A 16,785-nucleotide genomic window follows, 5' to 3' on the forward strand; every position below is an offset into this window, starting at 1 on the left:
AACACCCTTTGTATTGATCTACACTCCATCTTCGCAAATGCCCCACCTCCCCTCTTCCCGACTACCGAGTAGATCCTTCACCAACCTCAGGAACAGAAATGCAAAGCCATTCTCCAGGAACAAAACTTTTTGGAGTGCAGGTAGAACCCTGGTTATTTTGGTCCAGTTATGACAGGGGTGGCAGAGAACAGTAGTCATTGTCGGGACAAGTATCCACTTGTGGCAAGGGGGAAATGCAAGAACTTGATTAAGTGACAAGAGTGGATAAATCAACATTGGGCTATAGGCCATAGGCCCACTTTTAGTTGCTACGCAATGGATAATGCTGTGGGTAAATGCAGCACCTTTATCTTAGAAATATAGCTGTAGTCACTTAAAGAAACAGTGCAATTTACCTTGGAGACAACGTTTGAGGGGCTCAGAGTTTAGTAAAATAAAAAAATAACTTTAGTTATGATGGTAGTGCTATGGCAGAAACATGACAGTGAAGTGTTACTAATATTTCACAAAGATTGATCTAATTTACTGGTATTATCAAGTGTTGCAACATGATATTCTTGAATTTGGGCAAAGGGAGTGCATCTGACTTGGGGCAGAATTTTTCCGTCGGCGAGCTGGGGGCGGGGCCTGCTCGCTGACGCGGGATGACATCGGGGGGAACCCCCGACGTCATCCCGCCCCATTTAAATATTCAGGAAGGCGGGCGGACAGCAAAATCAGCTGTCCGCCCACCAACCTGTCAATGGCCAATTGAGGCCATTGACAGGAAAATTAAGCCAATTGAAGACCCTGCCAGTCCAACCTTAAGGCTGGCGGGCAGGCCAGGAGCCCCAGCGGGCTTCTAAAAAAACATGAAACCTCATCCACCAGCGGGATGAGGTTTCATGTCTGTTTTTAAAAACTTTAATAAAGTTTATGTGATATTTATTAACATGTCACATGAGGGAGACATGTTAATAATTTTTTTATTTTTCTATTTTTCAACTTTCAAAAACTGTCAGTGCTCTCCCTGAGGCAGCACTTAGTCTCAGGGAGATGGGTGCTCTTTTGCGTGCACTCTGACAGTTGGGGAATCCCCGCCCCCCCCCCCCGCACAGGGAGCACATAGCACTTCCCGTCGGGCGGCCCACCCACTCAAAATGGTGGGGGGTCTGTTTTGTTGGCGGCGATTGGCTGTCCGCCCGCCCATCAAGAGCAAAATTCTGCCCTTGGAGTTTGGTGAGAGGAGAGTTTTAAGTGTTAATTTTGTTTTTAAATTTTGCTCTTAAAATCTAATTTGTCTGTAATTAGCAGTAACTGGAAAGTACTTTAAGCAAGACTAAGTTCTTTCTTTCTTGCAGTTTAGACAGGGTCAACTCACTCTCAGCTGTAGGAGCTGAGTAGTTAATTAGCTAACTGGTTGAATCTGGTTACTGTACTATAGTTCAGTACAGTTCAGTTTACTATAAATTCAGGATTCTTTGGTGCAGCCTTGGCAAACAGAGTGCAGCCGACTAACTGAATGAAGTCTTGGTGAGAGGGGAGTTGGGGGAAGAAGTTGTTCTTTTCCCCTTTCTATCTTTCTCACCCCATAGAAATTAGCTCTTGCTCTACTAAAGGGAAAGGAGCTAGCTGTTTAGTGAGTATCTAGTAAGTAAGTTCCATTATATCCCTAATGTTTAAAATATTACAAAATTTGGTGGTAAATTTAATCAAATATATAAGAAAGCAACATTAAATAAGTGATTAATATAAATAAAGCACATTAAGGATGGCAGGACAGATGATGTGTCAAGGTTGCAGAATGTGGGAGCTCCTGGATAACATTGTGATCCAGGGCAAACGCGTCTGCAGTAATTGTTGGCGGCTTGAGGAACTTGGCTCAGAGTTATTAAGCTGGAGGCTGAACTGCAGACTCTGTGACACATCAGGGAGGGGGAAAGTTACCTGGATACTTTATACCAGGAGGCAGTCACACCACTTAGGATAGGGTCTTCTGATTTGGTCGGTGGCCAGGGATAGGAAGGTGTGACTGCGAGTGATGCAGGTAAGGGGACCCAGAGGGCAAGAGTATGAGCCTCTGCAACTGTCCAGCAGGTTTGAGATAATCTCAGCTTGTTAGGATGAGAGTGGGGGCTGCAGGATGGATGAGCAAACTGACAGTGGTTCAAGAAGCTATCCAAGCAGGGGGAGTGAAAAGGAATGTAGTGGTATTAGGGGACAGTATAGTAAGTGGGATTGACACTGTTCTCTGTAGCAAAGAGCGAGAGTCCAGATGGCTTTGTTGCCTGCCCAGTGCTAGGGTTCAGGACATCTGCTCAGGGCTGGAGAGGAGCTTGCAGTGGGATGGAGAAGATCTAGTGCTCATGGCCTATGTAGGTATTAACAACATAGGCCGGATGTGGAAAGGAGGCTCTGGCTAGCCAGCATGATGAATTAGACACCAAATTAAGAAGCAGAACCTCAAAGATGATAATTTCTGGATTATTACCTGAGCCACGTGCAAATGGTCATGGGACAAATAAGATTAGGGAAATAAATGTGTGGCTCAAAGACTGGTGTGGGAGAAGTGGGTTCTGGTTTGTGAGGCACTGGCACTAGTATTGGGGAAAGTGGGACCTGTACAATTGGGGCAGTCTACACCTGAACCTAAGGTTGGGGCTGGTGTCCTCGCGAGCTGCCTAGGGAAGTAGAGAGAGTTTTAAACTGAACCGTAGGGGCGAGGGATCAAATTTGGGAAGATGTGGTGAAGCAGAGAATAGAAACAAGGCAAGAGTGACAGGTATTAATATGGGAAATGATAAGCAGACAGGAAGGGACAGAGAGTACAATTCTGAGTAAATCAGGTAAGGCTAGATACTACAGAAATAATAAAGGACCAAAACTAAAGGCTCTGTATCTAAATGCACTTAGCATTCGAAACAAAACAGATGGACTGCTAGTGCAAATAGAAATGAATAAGTGCGATCTGATAGCCATTACAGAGACATGGCTACAGGATGACACAGGTTGGCCCCTTAATATTGAAGGGTACATGACATTTAGGATGGACAGGAAATTCGGAAAACATGGAGGGGTGGTTCTGTTAATTAATGATTAAGTTCAGGAAACCAGGATATAGAAGCGGTTTGGGTTGAGATGAGGAACCATGAAGGCAAGAAATCACTTGAGGGATAGGTGTACAGGCCTCCTAATTGTAACTGCACAGTAGGACAGAGTATAAAAGAAGAGATAATGTGAGCTTGCCAGAAAGCTACAGCAATAAATATGGGGGATTTTAATCTACATTTCAACTAGAAAAATCAGATGGGCAAAGGTAGCATAGATGAGTTCATAGAATGTTTTTGAGAGAGTTTCTTAGAACAGCACGTACTGGAGCCAACCAGAGAGCAGGCTATACTAGGCCTGGTATTGAGCAACGTGATAGGATTAATTGATAACCTTATAGTGAAGGCACCCCTAGGTAGCAGCAACCATAATATGATTGAATTTTACATTCATTTTGAGGGAGAAACTAGTGCGTCCAAGACTGGTATTTTAAACTTAAATGAGGGCAATTATGAGGGCATGAAAGCAGAGCTAGCTAAAATAAACTGGCAAATGAGGTTAAGGGATATGTCAAAAGAAGTTCAGAGGCAGACATTTAAAGGGATATTTCAGAATGCATAATATATACATTCCAACGAGTGAAAAATTCCAAAGGGAGGACCCACCATCCATGGTTAACTAAAAAAGTTAAAGATAGTATCAAACTTAAAGAAAAAGCATAAAATCACGTGAAGACAGGTGACAGGTCAGAAAATTGGAAAGAATATAAAGAACAACAAAGAATGACAAAAAGACTAATAAGGAGGGAAAAATTAGGATATATGAGAAAGCTAGCTAGTAATACAAAGAGGTATATTAAGAGTTTCTATGGATATTTAAATAATAGAGTTAACCAAGTGAGCATTAGTCCTACAAAGACTGCATCTTGGGAATTGATAATGGAAAGTCAGGAGATGGCGGACAAATTAAACAGGTATTTTGCTTCAGTCTTCACTATAGAGGACACAAGTAACATCCCGGAATTAGCTATAAGTCAGGAAATGGAAGGGAGGGAGGAACTCGGGGAAAACTACAGTCACCAGGGATGTGGTATCGAGCAAATTGTTGGGGTTGCAGGCTGACAAATTCCAAGTCGGAATGAACTTCAACCTCAGGTCTTGAAAGAAATGGCTAGTGAGATAGTTGATGAACTGTCTTTAAATTTCCAAAATTCCCTAGATTTGGGGAAGGTTCCATTAGATTGGAAAATAGCAAATATAATTCCTTTATTCAAAAAGGGAGGGAGACAGAAAGCAGGAAACTATAGGCCAGTTAGCCTAACATGTCATAGGGAAAATGATAGAAGCTATAAAAGGTGTTATAGCAGGACACTTAAAGAAATTCAAAGCAATCAGGCAGAGTCAACATGGGTTTGTAAAAGGGAAATCATGTTTAACTAATTTATTGGAGTTTTTTGAAGGAGTCACATATGCTGTGGATGCACTGTACTCACATTTCCAGAAGGAATTTGATAAAGTGCCACATCAAAGGTTACTTCAGAAAATAAAAGCTCATGGTGCAGGGGGCAATATACTGGCATGAATAGAAGATTGGCTAGCTAACAGAAAGCAGAGAGTTGGCATAAATAGGTCTTTTTCTGGTTGGCAGGATGTGACGAGTAGTGTGCCACAGGGACAGTGCTGGGACCTCAACTTTATACAATTTATATAAATGACTTGGATGAAGGGACTGAAGGAATGTTGGCTAAATTTGCTGATGACACAAAGATAGATAGGAAAGTAAATTGTGAAGAGTTACAAAGTGACTTAGGTTAAATGAGTGGGCAAAGATCTAGCAAATGGAGTATACTGTGGGCAAATGTGAAATTGTTCATTTTGGCAGGAAGAATAAATAAGAAGCTTATTACCTAAACGGTGAGAGATTTCGGAGCTCAGATTCGGAGGGATCTATGTGTCTTAGTGCATGAATCACAAAAGGGTTAGTATGCAGGTAGAACAGGTAATTAAGAAAGCTAATAGAATGTTATCATTTTTTCTGAGAGGAATTGATTACAAAAGTAGGCAGGTTATGCCTCAGTTGTGCAGGGCATTGGCGAGACCACATCTGGAGTATTGTGTCCTTATTTAAAGAAACATGTAAATACGTTAGAAGCAGTTCTGAGAAGGCTTAGACTAATACCAGGAATGGGCGGGTTGTCTTATGAGGAAAGGCTGGGCAGGTTAGACTTGTATCCATTGGAATTTAAGATCCTGAGGGGTCTTGACAGGGTGGATGTGGAGAGGATGTTTCCTCTTGTGGGAGAATCTAGAACCTGGGGTCACTGTTTAAAAATAAGGGGTTACTCATTTAAGACAAGATATGGAGAAATTTTTTTCTCTGAGGGTTGAGAGTCTTTGGAACTGTCTTCCTCAAAAGGCAGAGGAAATAGAGTCTTTAAATTTTTTTTAAGGCAGAGTTTGATAAATTCTAAATTAACAAGGGGGTGAAAGGTTATCAGGCGTAGGCAGGAATGTGGAATTGAGGCTACATTCAGATCAGCCATGATCTTATTGAATGGCAGAGCAGGCTCGAGCGGCCAAGTGGCCTACTCCTGCACCTAATTTGTATGTTCATATTTGTTTTGGGCACATGCTCCTTTTCCAGCTCTTAGCCAGCAGAATATTATTGTTGATACTTGAATAGTTCATCCACTTAACAGCAAAAATCTTTTTAAAAAAAACAAACTGCATTTTGATGAGTATGCTTCTGTTTTCAGGCTATCGACAAGTATTGCAGGGTAATCGGGGGATTTTCAGGTGTTAAAGATGTCTACTCTTCATCTCCAGCCTATGATGATGTGCAACAAAGTTTCTTCTTGGCTGAAACACTAAAGTAAGCAAACAACCAGTATTTAAATCCAGCAAGATTTTTTCCAGTAGTTGTTATAAAGGACTTTTTGAGTTCAGAATATTAGTTTATAAAGGATGATTTTCTATTGGACATGAGAATTTTTATTATTTTGCTTAGATATCAGTTTTTCCTGAGATGTAAAGTAATCAAAAATAATTCTATGCAGTATTTCTGATATTGCCGGTTGACTCCTCTAATAAGGGGGTAGATAATACATGGACTGTCCTTCCTTAAATGTAATTTCCTCCAATCTGGATTGTTCATTGTCAATGCTTGTCTGTAAATAAAGCCTTGTATAGTATAGGGGACAACTGAGGTCTGAAAACAAACCCCAGTAGCTATACCTAGCCCTTTTTACATGGGTACTTTAACAAAAATTGTCTCATTATTGAGAGAAATAATAACAGCATCACCTGCAATTTCCTCACCAAGCCACACATGATCCTGACTTGCAACTATATTCCGTTCCATCATTGCCGCTGGCTCTAAATCCTGGCACTCCCTTCCTAACAGCAATGTGGGTGTATTGGTACCAGATGGACTGCGGCAGTTCAAAAAAGCGGCTCACCAGGGTGGCTTCTCAATCAATTAGGGATGGGCCACAAATGCTGGCTTTGCCAGCAATACCCACGTTCCATGACACAATTTTAAAAAAAACTCTACTACCACTATTAAATGAGCAGCATTGTCAGTTTTTTTTTTAAGTTTGATCTTCAGATCTTGGAAGTACCAATGCATATGCAGTGATGTACCTTTGCTAATAGTTGACACAGGCAATTGTTTCCTCCTTCATGCAGAGTGTGTGGCAACAAGAATTTCAGTATGCCCAGGCTGCAATTAAGTGCAATTGTCTGAACACATTCTTAAAAATGCAAAAATATTTAAATTAAACTGCTGTTTCTTTAAAAAGTACATGTTGATTTAGAATTCAATCTTTCTTCTATGGGCTCTGTATGTTGAAACTTGTTATAGCCAAATGCATTGTATGAAGGGGCAAGGCCTGCATTACAATCATGTTGCAGCAAAAGTTATTTTTATTTTTTTTGTTCACAGGATGTGGGTATCACTGGCTAGGCCAGTATTTATTGCCCATTCCTAATTGCCCTTGAGAAAGTGGTGGTGAACTGCCTTCTTGAACCACTGCAGTCCATGCTGTGTAGGTACAGAGCTGTTAGGGAGCTCCAGGAGATTGACCCAGTGACAGTGAAGGAACTATATAGTTCCAAGTCAGGATGGTCTATGACCTAGAAAGGGAACTTACAGGTGGTGTTGTTCCCATACATCTGCTGCCCTTGGCTTTCTAAGTGGCGTATACTATAAATACTGAATTATGAAAATTTCATGAACTATGTATTAGCATGGTTAAGTTTAGGGAATAACTGAGAGGTATTGCATTTTTGGTCCTGGATTAGTTTTTTTCATAAAGCACATGTATGGTTTTATGTTTTCAGATGCCAACAAAAATATTCTTGTCATACTTCTGAATCCTAAAAACCTCAGTTAAATTGCCTCATAACCTTTTATTACCTTCTATATTCCAAGTTTAGTTTATGTAATCTCTCCTTTAGCCATCAGAGCCTTCATAATATTCTGATCAACTTGCACTGCACTCTTCCAAAGTCAATATATTCTTTCTAAGATGCAGTGCCCAAAACTACACAGTACTCCAGATGTGGTCTAAGCAAGGCTTTGTATCACTGTAGAAAAACTTCTCACCATTTATAATCTAGCCGTCTAACTATAAGGACTGATATTCAACTCAGGACAATTCTGGGGATGGCAGGATTGCCCTCTGAGGAAAGATTGAGGAGACTGGGGCTATATACAAAAAAAAAATTCTCTACATGTTAGAAGAATGAGAGGGGATCTCATTGAAGCATATAAAATTCTTACAGGACTCAATAAGGTAGTTGTGGGAGGGATGTTTCCCCTGGCTGGGGTTGGGGGTGATTCTGAAATTGGGGGACAGAGGGCAGGATTTTCTGTGCCCACTGGTATCAGGCATCATGGTGGCATGAGCAGACAATATGGTGGGAAGGCCAAAAATTGGTTTCAGGACGTCAAGAAACCAATTTGCAATTGTCCGTCCTGCCCATCAATGGAGGGGGGGGCTGCGTTTTTGGCCACCGCACACTGAGAATTTAATTGCAATACATCTGCATGTTATTATAAGCCCATCTTGTCAGAATTGTCCACCCACACTGGATTATCTGAGCATATACTGGACAGGTTAGGCTTGTATCCATTGGAATTTAAAAGAGTAAGAGGTGACTTAATTGAAACCTTTAAGATCCGAAGGAGTCTTGACAGGGTGGAAGTGGGGAGGATGTTTCGTATTGTGGGAGAACCTAGAACTAGGGGCCACTGTTTAAAAATAAGGGATTGCTCATTTAAGACAGATGAGGAAAAATTTTTTCTGAGGGTTGTGTCTTTGAAACTCTGCTTCTTCAAAAGGTGGTGGAAACAGGGTCTTTGAATATTTTTATCACAGAGCTATATAGTTTCTTGATTAACAAAGGGCTGAAAGGTTATCGGGGGTAGGTGGGAATGTAGGGTTTAGGTTACATTCATATTATCCACGATCTTATTGAATGGCGGAGCAGGCTCCGGGGGCTGAGTGGCCTACTCCTGCTCCTAATACGTATGTACGTATGATTGCACGCCGACGTGTTTCACAATAGCATTTATCGGATGTGCACCTGGCGAGCTGCACTTGAAGGGGAACTTGGAGGTGAGTGCACATTAATGTTGCGCAGTGCTAGCTTGTTGGACCTCAAGGTTAAGTCATTTCCGCCAACTCCAGCATGATGCCACCACCAAACACATCTTTCCTTCACCCCACCCCCGGCGGCATTCCGCAGAGATCGTTCTCTCCAGGACATCCTGGTCCACTCCTCCATCACCCCCTACACCCCCTCCCACAGCACCTTCCCATGCAACCGCAGAAGGTGCAACACCTGCCCCTTTACTTCCCCTCTGCTCACTGTCCAAGGGCCCAAACACTCCTTTCAAGTGAAGCAGCATTTCACTTGCACTTCCCTCAATTTAGTCTACTGCATTCGCTGCTCCCAATGCAGTTTCCTGTACATTGGAGAGACCAAACGCAGACTGGGTGACCGCTTTGTGGAACACCTGCGGTCTGTCTGCAAGCATGACCCAGACCTCCCTGTTGCTTGCCATCTCAACATTCCACCCTGCTCTCATGCCCACATGTCCGTCCTTGGCCTGCTGCATTGTTCCAGTGAAGTTCAACGCAAACTGGAGGAACAGCACCTCATCTTCCGACTAGGCACTTTACAGCCTTCCGGACTGAATATTGAGTTCAACAATTTTAGATCATGAGCTCTCTCCTCCATCCCCACCCCCTTTCCGATCCCCCTTTTTTCCAATAATTTATATAGGTTTTTCTTTTCTCACCTATTTCCATTATTTTTAAATGTATTTCCATCCATTGTTTTATCTTTGCCTTTTAGCCTATTTTGATCCCTTCCCCCTACCCCATCCCCACTAGGGCTATCTGTACCTTGCTCGTCCTGCTTTCTACTTTTAATGTCACCTATTATCACATTCCTTAGATAATATCACCACCTTCAACATCTCTTTGTCCTTTTGTCTATGACATCTTTTGGCTATCTCCACCTATAACTAGCCCTCTATCCAGCTCTATTTGTCCCCCCCCCGCCCCTTTAAACTAGCTTATATTTCACCTCTTTTCTACCCCTTAGTTCTGTTGAAGAGTCATTCGGACTCGAAACGTTAACTGTGTTTCTCTTCACAGGTGCTGTCAGACCTGCTGAGTTTTTCCAGGTATTTTTACTTTTCTCAAGGTTAAGTCGTTGCTCATTCAGGCAAGGGCACAGGCAAGTCGCGTTTTCCCGGCTGACTGATGGTGCGGTGCCGGGGCAAGGGTTGAGGGCTGCACTGCAGTTGAGGTGAGTTGGGGAGGGGTCAAGGGTTGCACTGTGCGGGGGAGGGCAAGGATTTCATAGCGATTGATGGCATTGCTCAAGCATATAACTTGTGTGGGAGGTGTGAGAGTAGTGGCTATTCATGAGGGAAACCTTGTATAGAGTGACCATTCCTCTGCAGCTGAGATAGTTCAGGCGCAGCCACATGATATGATTGGAGTTGGGTCTCTGGCTATTCTGCCCACTCAAGCAACGCAAATATTCCAGAGCTTTTAACTCTTCAGGCACAGACTACAAGCTAAAGAGTGTTTTAGTGGACTGCAGAACAACTTGGCGGCTGGGCATATTGTACAATTTCCTTGAGAAGCTGGCCATGGAACGGTCACTGGTGGAGGCACTCACAGCCCTTGCATTATGCCATCATTCAGGTTTGCACCATTCTCCCCAACTCGGACAGCTTCAACAATGGCCCGCCTCGCAGGGTTTCACCTCGCCTTCTGAGATACTGTTCCCCTGGATTCTCGAGTACTCTCACATATCAATTTACAAGCACAGTTTCAGCGCATAGGCCATGCCCAGCAGAACATTACTGCTCCAAAGGGGTACCTTTGCGTCAATGGCCCGCAACATGGAGTCACTGTGCTCCCCGCAACCCTTTTTATAACTTGGAGCCTGTTTCTCTGCTCTTTTTTTTAACTGAACTTAACTGGAACTTGTTTCTGACCCCTGTCTTTGTGCCTTACCTGGGACTTCCTTTTGGGCCCTCTCCCCGCCCCCTCTCCCTTGTCCCCTGCCTGGGATATTTGCTGGCCATGGCATGCCACACCCAGACACCTGATCGGGGTTTTCACACTCTTCTTCTGCACAAGTGCACTGGGTTGCTCCTCGACCCAAAGAATGTAAAAGATGTTGAACTGCACATGTGCAGCCGCCTCCTGGACTGCGCATACACAGAATGGCCGAGGTCCACCAGCACCTGGAGCTCAACAAGGTAAGTTTGGGTTCCTTAACTAGTGTTATACAATATCCCAGAATTTCAAGGGGATAAAAAGACAAATTGGCACTTATATACTGTCTTTCATGACTTCAGGACATCCCAAAGCTCTTCTCAGCCATGTAGTACTTTTGATATATTGTTTCTATTGTGAGGTCAGGAAACATGGTAACTAACTTGAGCACAGTGAGGTCTTGCAACCAACAATGATAATCTGTGTTAATGACTTTGCTGAAGAATAAATCTTGGATAGGACATCAGGAAAACAGCCTACTCTTCTAAGAATGGTGCCAAATGATCTTATAGCTCAGAGATTCGCAAATTCACTTTACTTGTTTAATTCTATTTGAATCGTTTTCTTTGTGTTTCGTCTACTCTTCATTTGCAAGAATTGTTGAGATACTAGGGTAGTTGCTAGTGTTATGGGGCCTTCACCATGCCCCCCTCCCCCCTGCCCCTCACTCCAGCCCACCAATGTCAGACACAGCAACTGTTGAAGATGCAAGCAGCCAATAAAGAGTAAAGAGGCATTGGGATGTGTTCCATCCACTGCACATGGAAATTGTGAAATTTGAATCCATTGATTTAACTGCAAACCTGGACAAGCAAACTGCCAACCAAGAAGTGTTGAAAAGATGATCAACTCTGGAAAGGAAATTACATTTTCCAGAATGAAGTGTGATTACTGGTCACTTGGACGAGATGTAGAACTGGTGGTGCCTATATAACTGTATCCCAGTACAAGTTGCTACCTTTGGGAAAGCTTAAAGAGGTGGAGGGTGGGTTTTATGGCTAAGGTGAAATAAGAATCTGCCATCACAGTCATGTTTTGTATGGCTGTAACTTGGATTAGGTTGAAACAATAGTAAATCAACAAACATCGTTGTAATAATAACCTAACAAGCAAGAACTTGATAGAATTTTTGATTTGGACTGTTTTAGTAGCTACAGAGATGAAGGATGGATTCATTTGTAACGATGATGTTGTTTATGAGCCTTTGGTCATTTTCACTTTTGTCCAACAATGACTAAGTTTGTTTTCAGACCTGTGAAATTGATTTGTTCAATTATGCAGCCTATCTAGAGTGCATTTATTTATTTGGCATTGGAAATTAACAAAAGTGAATTATCAGCCGAATGATGCTGTGTTTATCACGGAAGAAAATGATTTTTACACTTTACTACCCTTAGCTGAGTGCCATAAGAATAAGCTTTGCGCTTTTTTGTTGACAAGTGGAAACAGTTGAGAGGTCTTAAGCAGCATGCTAGCTGAAAAGATAAAATCCTCTTGCTCTATTCAAAAATTCTGTTTCTTAGATAAAGAATACATGAGACATGAAACTGTAGGGAAGTTCATCAAAAATGTTTGGGAACCTTCTGGAGATTTCTGATGCAGAAGTTTGTTTGTACAATGTATATGTTCTAATTTTGTGAATAATTCCTGTTTAAAAGTTGTACTGCTCCAGTTGCTGGTAAAACGGAATAAAACACACTAAGGTGCCAGGTTTTATCTGCAGTCTGCCATGTAAACAGATCACTGCTGCAGTGGAGGCAGGGATGTGACCTGGAAACTTATGTATCTTATTTTCATATTTAATTAGCTTGTTTCATAATGACAATGTAAACAGTTGTTTTGTTTTTCATTTCAGGTACCTGTACCTCCTGTTTTCTAGTGATGATCTCTTGCCCTTGGACTATTGGGTTTTTAACACAGAAGCTCACCCTCTTCCTGTTTTACGTTCTATGAACACTACTCTCTCTGGAAATGTGGTATTTCAGTGAGGACTGCCAAGAGAACTGGAGGTGAACTTCACTGTTGCATCGCAGTGCTAGCAGGACAAGTGCAACAAATTTGCTGGGGGGAAGAGGATCCTATTCAATAAGACTCGAATGATTTGAGATTAAACCGTGCAGGAAAGGTGTGAACTACTGGGATAGTACATCTTTCAGAACAGAGTAACTACGAATGTAAAAGTTTACAATGATGTAGTTGGCAATCAGTACAGTACCAAGGCTGTACAATGAACTTTATGGCAGATGTTTAAAGAAAGCTTAACAGCACTAGATGTATGTAAGTAGTACAGGATTTTGTTTTCTCCTGCACTGCCTGAAGCCATTGAGAGTCCCTGGTAAGAGTGTAATAGTCTCAGTTTTTAAAGAAACAGTATCCCTTTTGTGGAGTCATCCATACATGGTTCTTCCTAACAAAAAACAGATGAGCAAACTATTTTTGTAGGAAAAACCTTGGAAGAGGTTGCTTGTGGGGGTTTGTTCCAGTTCTGATGTTGCATATGATTGCAGACATCTTGGGATTGTTGGAATCTTACCAGTATAAGTGTGCTTGTGATATTTCTGCACTTTGCAAATTTTCTTTACCCTAAAGAAGCCTTTGTGTTGACCTAAAAGAAAAACCTATTGGTATTGCTATTTCAAATATGAAGGCCCAGTTGACCTTCAGGCTTGGTTTGCTTAGGGAGAACTTTGACTTCTCTTGTAATGTATTTTTGATATTGTAAAAAAAGATGTATGCTTTCCAGGATGTTTCAGTTCTCATTTGGATGCGAAATCTATAGCATTTTGTCGATATTCCACAGTATTAGCCCCAACAGATGGCTGGTGGCTGAAAGTTTGCACTTCAGTTGAAGCTGAGCCATTTAATTGTGGTAAAATGCTTACAAATGTCGTTCTCGCTTTGCATTCTGCTTAGATTTTAATTGGCTGGTGTTCAAGAGTAGTCAGGCTGCTCTTTAGCACCAGTGGATAGAGGTCCTAACAGAGTGATCAAAACTTCCTGAGATGGTACACATCTTTTACAGTATTAAAGAGGAGATGAACTTCTGTGTTGTGAGCATCACTTAATCAAGGTCTGTAAAGCATTTTAAACTTTAGGTTTTTGACAGTTCCCCTGAATGAAACTTACACAAAATTCTCCTTAATTTCACTTTTCACAACTCCCTGCACAATGGTAAAACGTAAGGCAATCTCCCATATTTATTCTATACACTCTGCTCCTCTTAAATCAGTTGCTTAAATTATCTGATATTTCAGATTTTAGCGGTAAATTTTTGCTATGCTGTCTTATTTATGTTGCTTAATTCAGATTATTGGTATTTCAATTATTTCGCACAAGAAGTGACTTTGAATTATTAGGAGTAGACTGTATGCATAAGTTTAAACAAACTGAAACAAAGGTGTACTGAATGATTAAAAAATATGATGTCTCTGAGAATGTTTTTGTTGACTACATTATCCAGTATTTACTCTTATGATCAAGTAGGATTTGTGCCTTTTTCCTGATTGTTTAGTTTACATGCTGTTCGAAAATATATCTGAGGGATTGAGGGCAGAGGATTTCTTTTATCATCTAAGGGGAGCTGATATTTCTAATATTTACCAATTCTAATAAGTGAATAAAATTTGTTGCCTTTCCACCTTCCCTACTCTACATATGTACAAAGAGCAAGTACATGGACCCATCCTTCCCTGGCTGAGAACATGGTTCAGTGTCAATTCCGTTCTGCAGTTAGCCTCTAACAGATGCACAACAGCAGCCCGAATTTCCCCCCGACTGCATTTCTGTAAATTGTTAATCCCTTAAGAGGCTAGGCCTCATGCAAGCTGACATTGTACATAATTCCCCCTCCTCAATATCTGTCCCCTTCCCTTCGATAAGAACATAGAAACAGAAGTGGGCAGTTTAGCCCCTCAACCTCTTCTGCCATTCAATGAGATCATGATTGATTGTGATACCTTTGGCAATCAGATTTAAAATTAACAACTGATCAAGCATCGGTTGCAGTTTGCGGAAAAGAATTCTAACCTCCTACCAAACTGTTTCCAAATTTCACTCAAAGTTCTGGCTCTAATTTTCCACCAGTCTTAGGTTCCACAATTTGCAAAAATAGTTTCTCTCTATCAATCCTATCAATTCCCCTTATATCTTGAAAACTTTGATCAAATTGATCCTTAACCTTTTAAATTCCAGGGAAATACAATGCTAGTTTTTGTAAGCGCATCTCATGATTTAACACTTGATAAATCACTTGGAGTTCAAATATCACTCTGGTAAACCTACATTTCCTTCAAGGTCAATATTATCTTTCTTTCAAAAAATATCTGTCCTCAACCCCTCTATGTTTGCAACTGCCTTGTGATTAATGGAAAAATGGGTAATCATTGGAACATATTTAAGTAGTATGGCTGCAACCATCTTTGCATTGCAAAAACTTAATGAAAATAGTAGATGATTTTGTTCTCTATCTTTTCAAGACTGAACTATTATTCTTATTTCTCTCTCTCCTCCTTGGTGCTCATCCTTTTTTTCTATACCTGCACTTTTTTTTGTTTTCATTATTATATTCAAGCGATGCCATTTGCAATCTGCCATCCTATCTCCAATGTCCCTTTGCTCTTGAGTCCATGAATTGTTGTTGCTTCCCAAATTTATATGCATCTCTGCCTCAAGTCCCTGTTGAATCTCTCTCATTAGGTTTCTGTCTCTCCTACAGCACTTAAATGTGCTAGCCAGAGTCACAGATGCCACTCTGTGTGACTGTCATTGTGCTGCATTATCATTTCTGTTGTTCTTGACTTTCCTGCTTTCTTTGAGATGGTTGATCATACCATCCTCCTCCAATGTGTCTTCATTATGCAGCTTAGCCCCATTCTTACCTGTTGAATAACTTATTCTCTCGGTCACAAAAACTGCCTACTTGCATGCCTGTAACATTGCACGCCTCCATTCCTACTTCTCTGCCTATCTGCCACTGAAACTCTCATCTGATTCTTTGACCAAGCGTTTTGTCACCTGTAATGTTTCAGTTTTTCTCATGACAACATACTGTTCATTATTTTGATGATGCCTTTGTGAAGTACCATGAGGTGTTTTTCTACATTAAAGGCGCTAGTTGTTGCTGGATTGATCAACTGGGAATCAAATGCTCTCCCTCTAACCCTGAAGTAGCAAGTAGGAAAGTATTCCAGGTCTTTTGGGACCCATGTGGAAACTCATGGCTATAATGTTGTACTATGATGTTATCATAGTGTAGTAATGTGCTCTATTGCCTGTAAAATAATTATTAACGCAAGAGCTAATTGTACAATCTGGGTGAACGCTCTGAAGTATTTACAAAAGTTGAATAACTTTCAACTATTTGCTTTTATTAAGAACATAATGCACAATTATTTGTGTATTCTTGTTAAGTGTTGCTAACTAATTTCCTATTCATCATGCAAGTTAGAATAGTTCAGTAGGATTTGACGTTACATGGTTTCTGGTAATGTGAATATTCCCAGCAGACAAATATTTTGTAGGTAATTTGAGGACCAGCTTGGGAATCAAATAAATTTTAAAAACTCTGTAGATCAGGGATTAATTTCACATCAGTCAAAGAAAACTTATACTAACTCATCCAAAGCACAAACTGTGGTCTTGTCACAGCTGAATCTTGAATCTTTTTCCAGGTCTTTTACTGCAGGTAGACTAGGAGTACAGCTAGAATAAAGATAATTTCATTGAGCCAGTTGTTTAGAGATGCAGCAGACCTCTAGTTACAAAATCAAATTGTTGCAAAAGCTTAATGAAAATGGTAGATGATTTTGTTCACCTCTAAATGACTATTCTACCGTATTTGTGTAACTTCAGCCTCCTTCCTTCCATCTAGGTAAGAAAGAAGAACATCTCAATTTCAACACCGCATGTTTACAAATACTAATAGTGCTTAAAACAGAATACATTTTACCATTTTAGAGATAGAGTGCTATTTTCCCATTACAGTACTCATTAAATTGTACCAGAAAACATTATCCAAATAAGGATGTGTATAAATTCAAAATTTGGCACCTTTGATGAGGTTAGCACATAACTGCTATTCCATAAACATGCTTCAAATCTATTTTAAAAAGCGATAGAGAAGCAAGAGGATCTTGTGGATAACAAATCATTCTGTGTTACTAAATGCATCATGT

The 16,785-nt window shown here is 40.9% G+C and overlaps 1 protein-coding gene across 3 annotated transcripts in view; it reads left to right on the forward strand.

Moving 5' to 3' along the window:
* The window catches only part of man1a2 (mannosidase, alpha, class 1A, member 2), a 147,891-nt gene extending 132,155 nt beyond the window's left edge, over nucleotides 1-15,736 (forward strand). For all 3 annotated transcript variants that reach the window (XM_041210731.1, XM_041210733.1, XM_041210732.1), the window contains exons 12-13: nucleotides 5,783-5,898; nucleotides 12,468-15,736. In XM_041210731.1, the coding sequence (XP_041066665.1) occupies nucleotides 5,783-5,898; nucleotides 12,468-12,600 (249 nt within the window). In that variant the 3' untranslated portion in view covers nucleotides 12,601-15,736. The remainder of the gene's footprint in view (nucleotides 1-5,782; nucleotides 5,899-12,467) is intronic.
* Nucleotides 15,737-16,785: the final 1,049 nt, after the last annotated feature.

Source organism: Carcharodon carcharias, chromosome 18 (assembly GCF_017639515.1).
Source record: "Carcharodon carcharias isolate sCarCar2 chromosome 18, sCarCar2.pri, whole genome shotgun sequence".
Taxonomy (NCBI): Eukaryota; Metazoa; Chordata; class Chondrichthyes; order Lamniformes; family Lamnidae; genus Carcharodon; species Carcharodon carcharias.